The 12,251-nt window shown below is 44.3% G+C and overlaps 1 protein-coding gene across 5 annotated transcripts in view; it reads right to left on the reverse strand.

The window, feature by feature from the left end:
* The window catches only part of TACC1 (transforming acidic coiled-coil containing protein 1), a gene marked incomplete at its 5' end in the record, with an annotated part of 95,430 nt that extends 83,788 nt beyond the window's left edge, over positions 1-11,642 (reverse strand). Inside the window, one exon of one of the 5 annotated variants that reach the window (XM_081220807.1) lies at positions 11,234-11,642. In XM_081220807.1, coding sequence (XP_081076933.1) covers positions 11,234-11,310 — 77 coding nt within the window. The remainder of the gene's footprint in view (positions 1-11,233) is intronic. The other 4 variants (XM_081220808.1, XM_081220809.1, XM_081220811.1 and 1 more) reach the window with 4 other exon arrangements.
* Positions 11,643-12,251: the final 609 nt, after the last annotated feature.

Raw genomic sequence — 12,251 nt, forward strand, 5'->3', positions numbered from 1 at the left:
AACATTTTGCAGTTGTTAGGAAAACAAGACTCACAGACGAAAATAATTCAGCAAAGAAACCCGGGAGAGGCATTCTATCTGCTCTGTGTAAAGGCAACACAGTGTACGGGTATTTGTCTACAGAATGGGCTGTGTTTTTCAACCATTTACTTTGCTCAAACGTTTACTTTCCTGAAACTGTGTTATCAGTAGGGAGGGAGCCATAAAAACTTATTTTCTAGAAGCCTCTGCTGGTTAATAAGTTGCTCTGTGGCTGACCCATTCTGGAAATGACCAGTAATTGTTTTCCCTCAGCCAGGTTCACTTGAATCCCTGCTCGACCGTTTACTAGCTCTGCAGCCTTAGTTTCTCAACTTTTCCAGGCCTCAGTTTACTCATCTGTAAAATGGAGCGATTAACACCTATTTTATAGGGGCCGTGAAAGGATTAAACGAGCTAATGCCTGTGTCTCAGGATCTCTGACTCTCGTAACTTTTCTGTACTGTGTGTATATGTATTTTCATTTGGAAAAAGTCTATAAAAGTTTTATGTTATCACAGGATCTCTGACCCAATGAAGTTTTCAGAGCTATTGCTCTAAAGTGAAGGGTCTTTGCCAGATTCCTGGGACCTCTCATCCTGACCAATGATATCTTCTTATGCTGTCAGGCTTTTATGGGGACGTGCAGTGCGAGACAGATGTATGGGTTATATTAAAAACAGAACTATCCTGACTCCAAAATATAGATATGACTCTAAAGTTGCTACGGAATACCCCTAAATGTACGTAAGCCAAATATAATTCCCTTTGCCTACAACTGTTATTCATAACGTTCACAGCAGACATACCATAAGATTGGCTAAGGCGAACCTGTACTAGGTAGAGGCAAAAAACCCCCACAAAAAACGATATCCAAAGTGTCCTGCACAGTAAGAATCCTGAGAATGAAGAAATGTCAAAGTGAGGGATTCTCGCACTTTCCAAGGTTCCCACGTCTCCACAGGCACAAGAGGTGGAAGATCAGAAGCAGAGGTGGTTTATCCTTATATAAAACCTTCATTCCTTATATAAATCTGTAGGACTTTATATCATGTTACTGCAAAAAATAAAGTCTAGACTGTACATGAAAAATGTGAGCCTGACAAAGCATGCAGATGACCTGAGAACACTTGAAGGCACAGCTGTTTCTGCACAGGAAGCTACATTGTTTAAAATGAAACCTTCAGATGAATGGCAGAGTGGCCTAGGATGGTGTAAAACCTATGAGGAAAGCTCAGTTATGAATGTCCTTTTTTTCCCCAAGCTCCTTTCACAGGTCACCTCCCCTCATCCAACTCTCTGGCAAATGTCCTGCCCCCAACACTATCAATGAATATTCAGATTTTATACATTTAGAAATGCTTTCCTCTGCCCGTGTAAATTCCCACATAAATAATAAAGGATATTCACAGTGCCTGAACATAAGAAAGCAGTCAATTCGTATTTGCTGAATGAGTGAGAACAGAAAGAGAAAAACCATCAAGGGTTAAACAGAAGGAAAGACAGGTTATAGCACTGAATTTTAAAAAATGGTATTACAGGGAATTCCCTGGAGGTCCAGTAGTTAGGACTCGGTGCTTTCAGTGCCCTGGGCCCGGGTTCAACCCCTGGTTGGGGAACTAAGATCCCAAAAGCTGCATGTCACAGTCAAAAAAAAAAAAAGTATTACAAATCGGTGGGAAGAAAAAGGCTTATTTAATAATACTAGTACTGGAATAACTGGTTAGCTATTTTGAAAAAAAAAAGTTAGAGCCTTTAAAAAAAAAGTTAGAGTCTTATCTTACACTAGTGATTCTAGAAATTTCAGATCGAGTAAATGGTTTCTTATAAAGAAAAGGACATCATGAAACAAATAGAAGAAAAGAGTTATTTCATTTGGGGACAGGGAAAGGCCGAGGAAGAAACCCCAAAGGAAAATGTGATAGGTTGATTTATATTAAAAAGTAACATGACTACTAAATGTAATATGTTCTGGAACAGAAAAAGGGTATCAGGTAAAAACTAAGGAAATCTAAACAAAGTACCGGAACATATGTATATGTATAACTGATTCACTTTGTTATAAAGCAGAAACTAACACACCATTGGAAAGCAACTATACTCCAATAAAGATGTTAAAAAAAATAAAAAATAAAAATAAAATAAAAAAAGTATGGACCTTAGTTAATAATAATATATCAATGATGGTTTCATTAACTGTAGCAAAAGTACCATATTAATATAAGATGCTAATAATAAGGGAAACTGCTTGTGGAATCTATGAGGACTCTCTGTACATCTGCTGAAATTTTCTGTAAATCTGAAACTGTTCTAAATTAAGAGGTTAATTTTTAAAAATACCTCCCCTTCAAAACAAAACAAAACAAAAATGGAGGACAAGGGTTAGCAGATTTGTATAAGACAATGGCTAGGCATGTAGGTCTCTGGATTGAGGCCAGCTAAATTTCAATTTTGTCACTCCAGCTGTGACACCTGGGACAAGTTAATTAACCTCTCTATACCTGTTTCTTCATGTGTAAAGTAGAAATGTAAAACTCTACCTAGCTTATAGGGTTATTTTGAGAATCATATGAGTTAATGCATGTGAGAGACTAACATGTGCCTAGCATGTAGTAAGTGCTCAATAAGTAGGTGGCTTCATTGTATAAAGAATTCTCACAAATAAGTATAGAAAAATTAGTACCTCAGTACAAAACTGGCAAAGAGAAATACATAAGAAATTACAACATTACAAATCGCTACTAAACATAGGGGGAAAAGTTCACTCTCACGGACGAAGAATTTAAAAAATCAAACCAAGATTACACATTTTTCTCTTACCAAACTGGCAAAGATTGAAAATGATAGTGCTTAGGTTGGGAAGGATGCTATGAGCATATGGAAAGTACGCTATACTGCTAAGGGGGGGAGTATAATTTGGGATGACTTTTGGGGGAATAATCTGACAATATATAGTAATATATAACAAAATATAACTTTTCAAATACTTGCATTTTTGACCCTATAATTAAACTTCAAGGAATGTGTCCTAATTATTAATCAGAGATGCAAAAAGAATTATAAGAATATTTATTAACTGTATTACTTATATGATCAAAACTGGCAACCAACCTAAATGTCAACCATTTGGAAAAAATTAAATTAATTATAATATATGCACATAGTGTACCATTCAGCAAGCAATAAAATGACATTTTAAAATTCAGTATAAGGATACAGAGAAATGTTTATAATATTAAGTGAAAAAATCAGAATGCAAAACACATATAGTATAACCCCACTGTTGAAAATTATATTTACTGGAAAAAAAAAAGAGACTGTAATAAAATGTACCAACATGTTAACAGTCATCTCTGGGCGATGAGATTATGAGTGGTTTATTTTCTTCAGTTTTCTGGGTTTTCTAAATTTTCAGGCTTTTTTTTTTTTAAGTACGTTATAACTATCAGAGGAAAATGTGTTTGTTGTAGAAAATTTGGAAACCAAGAAAAATGAAAAGAAGAAAACGTTTATCTGTGTTACTGAATTGCTAATATACAAAAATGAAGACGAAGTAAGAGGTTGAAAAAGGAAAATCTAGTGCCCTGGAGTGATGCCTGGGTGGGTGATGAAGTGCTGAGTAGAATCACAGTTACCCCCACCATGTGGTTGAGCCTCTCGCGAGAATACTTCTCCCCAGTTCAGTCCAGGGCTTGGCAAACCCTCATCTATGGCTCCTGGAATTAAGTCCAAACTCCCAGCCAGCCACAAAGCCCCCAGCACGCAGCTCTTCTTCACCTCTCCAGACTCACTGTTTCCCAATCCCCTGTCCATTCCACACCCACCCTACCCCAAACCCTCCCCACTGCCCAGACAGGATGGATCCTGACACATCGGGCCATGATCTGCCATGCTTTCCTCACCTGGCCTGCCCTCCCCTGACCCCCCTTGCCTGGCCACTCACTCATCCTTCAAGACTCCTTCCAGGGTCAGCTTCTCCCCTGGGAACAGGCGGGTCCCTGATGCTCAACTCTTGGAACCTCTGACCTGCACCGTGACTCCAGTCTCCTGCCCACCCCTCCCGGGCTCCTCCCCACATCTGGGTTCTCTTTGGATACTCAGTGCCCGAGTGTGTGACTCACAAGCAGGTTCATGTCTTGGGGTGAAAAGTCTGGCTGGAGAGAGAGGAGAGGGGAGGGCAGGGAAAGAGAATTTCTGGGGCGACACACAAGCTGAAGGCAGTCCAGCGTCCTCTCATGAAGGCTGCTGACTGCCACCAGCCAAGAAGAAAAATCCAGAGAGACAGAGAGAGACGAGAGATTAAAACACAAAACCAAAAACAAACCTCAAGAAACCCCAAAGAGCTAAAATAATTTTGAAAAAGAACAAAGCTGAAGGACTAAAACTTCCTCATTTTAAAACCTACTATAGGGGCTTCCCTGGTAGCGCAGTGATTAAGAATCCACCTGCCAATGCAAGGGACACAGGTTCGAGCCCTGGTCCAGGAAGATCCCCCATGCTGCGGAGCAACTAAGCCCATGTGCAACAATTACTGAGCCTGCGTGCCACAACTACTGAAGCCCACATGCCTGGAGCCCGTGCTCTGCAACAAGAGAAGCCACCGCAATGAGAAGCCCATGCACCGCAACAAAGAGTAGACCCCGCTCGCTGCAACTAGAGAAAGCCCGCGCACAGCCACAAAGACCCAACACAGGGGCTTCCCTGGTGGCGCAGTGGTTGGGAGTCTGCCTGCCGGTGTGGGGGACACGGGTTCGAGCCCTGGTCTGGGAGGATCCCACATGCTGCGGAGCAACTGGGCCCGTGAGCCACAGCTACTGAGCCTGCGCGTCTGGAGCCTGTGCTCCGCAACAGGAGAGGCTGCGATAGTGAGAGGCCCGCGCACCGTGATGAGGAGTGGCCCCCACCTGCCGCAACTGGAGAAGGCCCTCGCACAGAAACGAGGACCCAACACAGCCAAAAATAAATAAATAAATAAATAAATAAATAAGTAAGTAAGACCACATATGAAAAAATAAATAAAGTCTTCAAAAAAAAAAAAACACCCAACACAGCCAAAAATAAAAACAAATAAATAAATTTATTAATAAAATAAAATAAAACCTATTACAAAGCTACAGTAATCAAAACAGTGTGGTACTGGCATAAAGATAGAGCTATAGGTCAATGGAATAAAGTCCTGTGGAACACAGTTTGCTGGTTCCTCAAAAAGTTAACCGTAGAGTTACCACATGACCCAGCAATTCTATTCCTAGGCAAATACCCCCAAAGAATTGAAAGCAGGGACCCAATCAGATACTTGTACACCAATGTTCATACCGGCATCATACACAGTTGCCAAAAGGTGGAGGCAACCCAAGTGTCTGTCAACAGAGGAATGGATAAACAGAATGTGGTCTACACATACAAGGGAATATTATTCAGCAATAAAAAGGAATGAGGGGCTTCCGTGGTGGCGCAGTGGTTAAGAATCCGCCTGCCAATGCAGGGGACACGGGTTCGAACCCTGGTCCGGGAAGATCCCACATGCCGCGGAGCAACTAAGCCCGTGCGCCACAACTACTGAGCTCATGTAAACCACAACTATGGAAGCCAGTACGCCTAGAACCCATACTCCACAACATGAGAAGCCTGCGCGCTGCATCGAAGGGTAGCCCCCGCTCGCCACAACTAGAGAAAGCCCGCACTCAGCAACAAAGACCCAGTGCAGCCCAAAATAAATAAATAAATAAATAAATAAATAAATAAAAATTTAAAAAAAAAGCAAATACATATTACAAAAAAAAAAAACACAAAGGAATGAAACTCTGACACATGCTACAACATGAATGAACCTCAGGACATGATTCTAAGTTAAGTAAGCCAGACACACAAGGACAAATATTATATGATTCCACTTATGTGAGGAATAGGCAGATAGAGGCAGAAAGTAGACTAGAGGTAGCAGGGGCTGGTGGAGGGAAGTATGGGGAGTGACTTTTTAATGGATGCAGAGTTTCTCTTTGGGATGATGAAAAAGTGTAAATGGATAGTTGTGATGGTTATACAACATTGTAAATGGACTTAATTGGACACTTAAAAATGATTAAAATGGTGAATTTTATCTTACGTATACTTTACCACAATAAAAAAAAAATTGCAAAAAAAAAAAAAAAAAAAAGCACCCCATAACAACCAGAGCTTCTTCAGAAGATGGACCTCCACGTTCCATGGCCATTCAGGGAGCTACCAGTTCATCTTCTGGCCTTGGGTTAACAAATTCACACACCCTGCAGCCCACTCTGGCTACCAGCCAACTCAGATATTAAATAACCCACTTCGCTAGCTCAGGACACCAGCAGCTGTGCCCCCCACCCTTTCTCTTCTTGATTTTGAACATGGAAACTGTACCAGCTGGGAGAAGCCGTAGGGTAGAGGTAGGGGTGGGGCGCCACTGAAGCTAAAAGAGAGCAGAAATTGTGGAGCAAAACTAGACCCGAACCCCCTTGGAGTCTCAGTCCTTGAAAGATTATCTCTCTTACCTTTCAATGATTTGCAGAAAGGGATTTTTCTTCCCTTATTACCTCTTTTTGGTGTATCAACTACCCTCACAGTCTAGAAGTTGTGCTATCTAAACTCAACATACACACACAAATAATTCCCTTGTCCTGCAGTTCAAACCATTTCCTGTTGGGTTGGCTTCATCAGAGATAGAGGCCCACCAACATCCCCTAAAAATTATATATTTCCACCATCTCTCCAGTCCCTCCTTCAAGCTAAATACTACACTTCTTTTAACGTTTCTTCATATAGCTGGTTTTTCTGGGTCTTATCCACAAACTTTCTGTAAGTCTCTTTCTTAACTGTACACTAAAACATTTTAGATGGAAGTTTGAAAATTTTTTACAGCAATTGGGGACCTAAATGTTTTTAATGACAATAAAAATTGTGTGGTGAGGAGGTGGTGAACAATATGAATTTGAAAGCAGTGGGTTTCAAGAACGTTGCTTCCTAAGTTTACTTGTTTTGAGTCCTGTTTTCCTGTGTCTAAAACTTCAAAGCCAGCACCTCCCTCTTCATGTCAGAAGTCTGTCCATCAAGAGGCTCAATTGTTCCCAACTGACCCTGCAGTTCTCCAGTACATTGTAGAACCTACATGTAATTCATATAATCAGAAAACCTCATGGCAAAAACACTCGAGACCTCAGAAACTCCTCCTGTCTTCGCCACCGACCTATTCCATTAGGATACATTCTAAATGCAAACAAAGACTGGCCTAGAAATTTAACTGAAAGAATTGAAAACAAGTGCATTATCGTTCATCTCAGGTGGACAAACTCAACAAGCTCTAGATGAATTAGTTACATGCCATATTCCCTACTGAAATATAGGTTCTGCTTTATGTCATTCTTCAAACCTCTCTGCAAATTATTTACTGCTCTTAGAAAACCCACTTTGGCCCCATTGCCGAAAATAATCAATTAAGGAGTCATTGTTTACAAACATTTCACCAAACTACCATATCCTCAAACACAGGTCCATCCTCGGGATAGTGCATCTTTCTGGAAAATGGAAATTAATTGAGGAAAAAGTTAACTCTAAAAAGCCATTGTCTTGCTTCTCCAAGAGGCCTTGCTGAATTAGCACACAAGTCAACCCTCCCTTCAGAAGAGATCCAGCCTTCCTCAAAAATACACATCCCACAGAATCTAGCGTAGCACCTGATGTATAGGTACATACACATGTGAATGTACTAATAATACAGTAAGTCCCCAACATACGAACTTTCAAGTTGCGAACTTTCAAAGATGTGAACGTTCCCCTACATGCCAGCTGTTGTACTTGAAAAGTACTACTGTACTTTTCAAGGTACTGTACTGTAAGATTAAAAATGTTGTCTTTATTTTTTGTGTTTGCTTTTTATGTATTATTTGTGTGAAAACTATTATAAACCTATTCCAGTACAGTACTACATAGCCAATTGTGTTAGCTGGGTACCTAGGCTAACTTTGTTGGACTTAACGAACAAATTGGATTTACAAACGCACTCTCAGAACGGAACTCGTTTGTATGTAGGGGAATTCTGGTAACTCAGGTATTAAGCACATCTTAGGTACCAGGCCCTGCATTAATAATACACACCATTTCATAAGGTAGATATGATTATTATTGCCATTTTAAAGATGCAGATAACTGCCCAACTGAAGAGTTAAGTGATTATTTTCCAAAGCTTCCTGAGCTAAGCTAGCTAGCGATCTTGTTGGAATTCCAGCCCAGGTCAGCCTGACTCCACAACTTCTGCTCTTAATCACTACGTGAGCAGCCTCTTTGTATAAATGAAGTAAAATTTCCCCCTGGCTTTTACCAAGCCTGGCTCATTTGTTTCCTCTGGCTTGGGGAAGGTAGACAGCTACAATTTTCAATAATAATGTGTTTTATCTTAAAATCAGACCTTTCTCTTCAGGCACATCCATACCTGTTTATATTTCGCAGTAGAGCTCTGTTAAGACAGATTTGTCTGGTTAATTTTCATACTTGATTAAGTTATTCTGAAATATAAATTGTGAACATTCTGAAACATAATTTTCTCCCTCAAAAGACAAATGCCAGTATTCATGCAATGTTTGTGAGGTTTTAATGTATTTATTTTTATTTTTTAAAAAAGGAACAATAGATTTTGAAAATGCAATGGCCTGAGTTAGGGGAACTTCCTTGAGGTCAGGGTTATCCATGGCAGCCATGTGTCCGGCAGGAAATCTGCAGCCGGGTGACATTAACAATGACCGTGGAGACCCTTGTGGCTATACATCTGAATGAGCCAGGATTTGGCTTAAAAGCATGCTTTTTGCTTTTCATGTATATATCTCACAGGCATCGAAGCTCATATTTCTTGTCTTTCAGCTGGTCTGCACCAAGTGGTTTGTAGGGCTGACTCATTAAGCCTGCACATTCTGATGCGGCCAAAACTCCCAACACTGCCTACGTGCATTTACGTCCTTCTTAATGTACTCACTCCAGTAAGATAGGGCATCCCTGGGCGGTATTCCCAGGTTTAGACCAAGGATGGCTTTTATGTTTATCTTTAGGCAAGTTTAGCTAAATATATAAGGCACATGCAGAAGCTCACTGGAGAGATAGAGATCCTCTACCGACTGCCAAAGAACGGGATAATTTGACAATTAAGAATCAGTTCCTCACCCTGACAACTGAATCCTACACAGAAAGCCCTGAGTTCATTGCTTCAGCATCCTTTCAGAGAATGATTTAAGTATTTACTTTTGAGCTACACCAGCCACGTGCTCACAAAGATTAAGCAGTCAGCTGTCATCCTTGGCTAAAACAACTTACTGCTCAGAGATAAAACTATAACTTGTTATTCATATATACATGATCTTATGTCATCCTTAGAACAGCCTGTGAAGTGGACATTGTCTTCATTCCCATTTTACATACAAGGAATCAGACCCGGAGAGGTTAAGGAAGAGATAAAAGAGCTCTAGCTGTTAAGCAGCAGAGCCTAGAATTCAACCCAGGGCAATCTGCCTCCAAAACTTGAAACTTCATCTCAGTGTTACACTGCCTCCTAACTTTTTAAAAAGTTAAATCAACGTTGGTAGTTTTTGCTCATTAGGCATAAGCATGGCTAATTCAGATTTCTCCCTTATTCGGGAGGAATTAAAGGGGAAAATGGGGGTGTGTTCTGCCAGCTGAGATAACAATTGTTTCCTAAGTCAGTCCCAACTCTCCTGTGGGAAGTGGCTACACCAGGATTTCTGGAGTCAGACAAGCAGGGTCCACTACGTTTTAGCTCTGTGACCTTGGACGAGTCACGTCTCTTTTACTTCAGTTTCCTCACCAATAAAATGAGGGCAATAGGGCTTCCCTGGTGGCGCAGTGGTTGAGAGTGCGCCTGCCGATGCAGGGGACACGGGTTCGTGCCCTGGTCCGGGAAGATCCCACATGCCGCGGAGCGCCTGCGCCCGTGAGCCATGGCCGCTGAGCCTGCGCGTCCGGAGAATGTGCTCCGCAACAGGAGAGGCCACAACAGTAAGAGGCCCGCGTACCGCAAAAATAAATAAATAAATAAATAAATAAATAAAATGAGGGCAATGATAGAAACTAACTCAGTTTCTTGGGGATTAAATAACACACAGAGTGTTTAGAACAGGGTTTGGCACATTTTACGTGCTCAATAATTCTCAGCTATTCTTATGATTAATACGATGCCTGAACTAAGTTTAGATTACTGATCATATGTAAACATCAGAAGGAACAACTAACACGTCTATCATCTGGGTATTCCAGAAGATACTTTGCCTTGAAAAGATAATCCAAAACAAGCCCTCCCATGGCCCAGGCTGCCTATATGTGATGGCTAAGTGTATCTTTCTCAAACTAAATAGCTTTGGCATTGGCTGAATTCAAATAGAGTGTGGATTCCTTGACATTACCTCACCTCCAAGACACGCACACCCTTTAAGCCTTTTTAATTATACGCTTAAAGATTGTTTGGGTTCTCAAATAAATACATAGTTATCGACGCATCCTCTCTGTGGTAAGAAGCAAGGCCATCTTCCAAACCGTGCAACTTGCTCTGAATCACGTTCTCTAAAAATGTCCCTTCGGAGCATTTCAGTACTTGGTGTCCCCAATTGTTGCTGTCCCAGAACAAAAGCCTAATTGCTGCTGCTACAATACAGCCCTTTCTCTGAGATCATCGTGAAGCCCTCGGAGCAAACAAGAGAGGGAGTTTTTGCGAACAGCGAGCACTGCATCAAATTCCTGGACCCTGAAGGCCAACACGAGCCGAGTTATCTTGGAGACTCGAGTCCCCTTCTAATATCTACTCCTCCCTGCAACTAGATCTGTCTCTGGAGTGTTTCTGAGCCCTTTAGGGACACGTGCGTCTTCCTGCTTGGACGAGTCTGGAAAACCTCGGGGTCCCCATGTCCCACCCGCGCAGCGCGAAGGGACGCGGGACAGCAGCCCCGCCTGGGCGCGATTCTGTCGCCATGGGTCGTGGCCCAGCGCCCCCGGGGCACTGCAGGGCGAGGCTCGGGGCGTGATGTCCCACCAGGCCCACCCCTGTGCCCTTGCGCCCCGCGGGCGCCAGCGGGAGCCCCACCTTCCCAGCCCTGGTGGGACGGGAGCCGTGCGCTCCCATCCCCGGCCGGCATGCAAAGCCCCGAACGGCGGCGCGGGGATCTGGGGGCGGGAGGCAGGGGGCTCTGGGACTCACGCGATCTCTCGGGGTCTCGGGGGCCTCTCCGCGGCCGGCTCCCGGCCCCTCGGGCTCTGAGAGTGGGCGCCTCCCATAGCTCGGAGCGCGGCGCCCCGGTTGCGCCCGCTCGTGCTCTGCCGCGCGCCGGCCCGACCGGGACCCCGGCAGGAGGAGGCGGCGGGCGAAAGAGGAAGGGTGGGGCCGCGGGTGGGCGGGGGTGCCGGGGAGCCCGGCCTCAGGGTCCCGGCCGCCGGGAGAGCCGGCTAAAGGGCGTTGCTGGAGGCGCTGCTACTTCTCCGCCAATCGCAGGGCTCGGCCGGCGCGGCGGCCCGTGACCCCCTCCTGGAGACCCCGCGGGAAAGGCTGAGCGCGCGGGTCACGGCGCCAGGGAGACCCTGGGCGGCGGAGGGCGACAGGTGGAGTGGGCTGGGGGCCCGGCGGCCGTCGTCCTCCCTGTCCGCCCGGCGTGCGTGCGGGCGGGCGCCCGGAGAGCCCCGGCGCGAGGCTGAAAGGGGCGCGGCTGGGAGGAGGCCCGCGGGGCGGTCGTGCGGAGAAGCCCCGGGAGGGGGCGGTGTGTGTCGGCATCCCTAACCCGGGCTGCCTTCCCGCGGCGCGGCCTCCCCCGGCCAGCTAGTCCCGCACAGAGGCCTCCGCGGAATTGTGCAGAAAACTGGGGGAATCCTGGTCGTGTCCCCGACTAGCCGGGTGACTTGGGACAAGTTACTGCGCCCTCCCCGAGTCTTGCTTTGTTCATTTGTAAAATAAGGGAGTGTGATCATTCTTTACCTCTTCAATGTCCCTTCCGGTTCTGACAACCAATGAATGAATTCTCTTCCGAGCTCTGTCTTGGGGGGCGGGGGGGAAACGCACCTTGCCCCTCCCATTACACCTGTGATCCACCTACTCATACACCTCATAACTCCCTTTTCAGAATACTTCATGCTGTTTCTCATCCATTCCCGCCTCCCACTTCCCTCCCCTCCAGCCATCTCTCCTTCACCTCAGCGTTTCGTTTTTTTGTGGGAAGAAGAACGCT

Source organism: Mesoplodon bidens (assembly GCF_964165515.1).
Source record: "Mesoplodon bidens genome assembly, chromosome: 20".
In the NCBI taxonomy this organism is placed as follows: Eukaryota; Metazoa; Chordata; class Mammalia; order Artiodactyla; family Ziphiidae; genus Mesoplodon; species Mesoplodon bidens.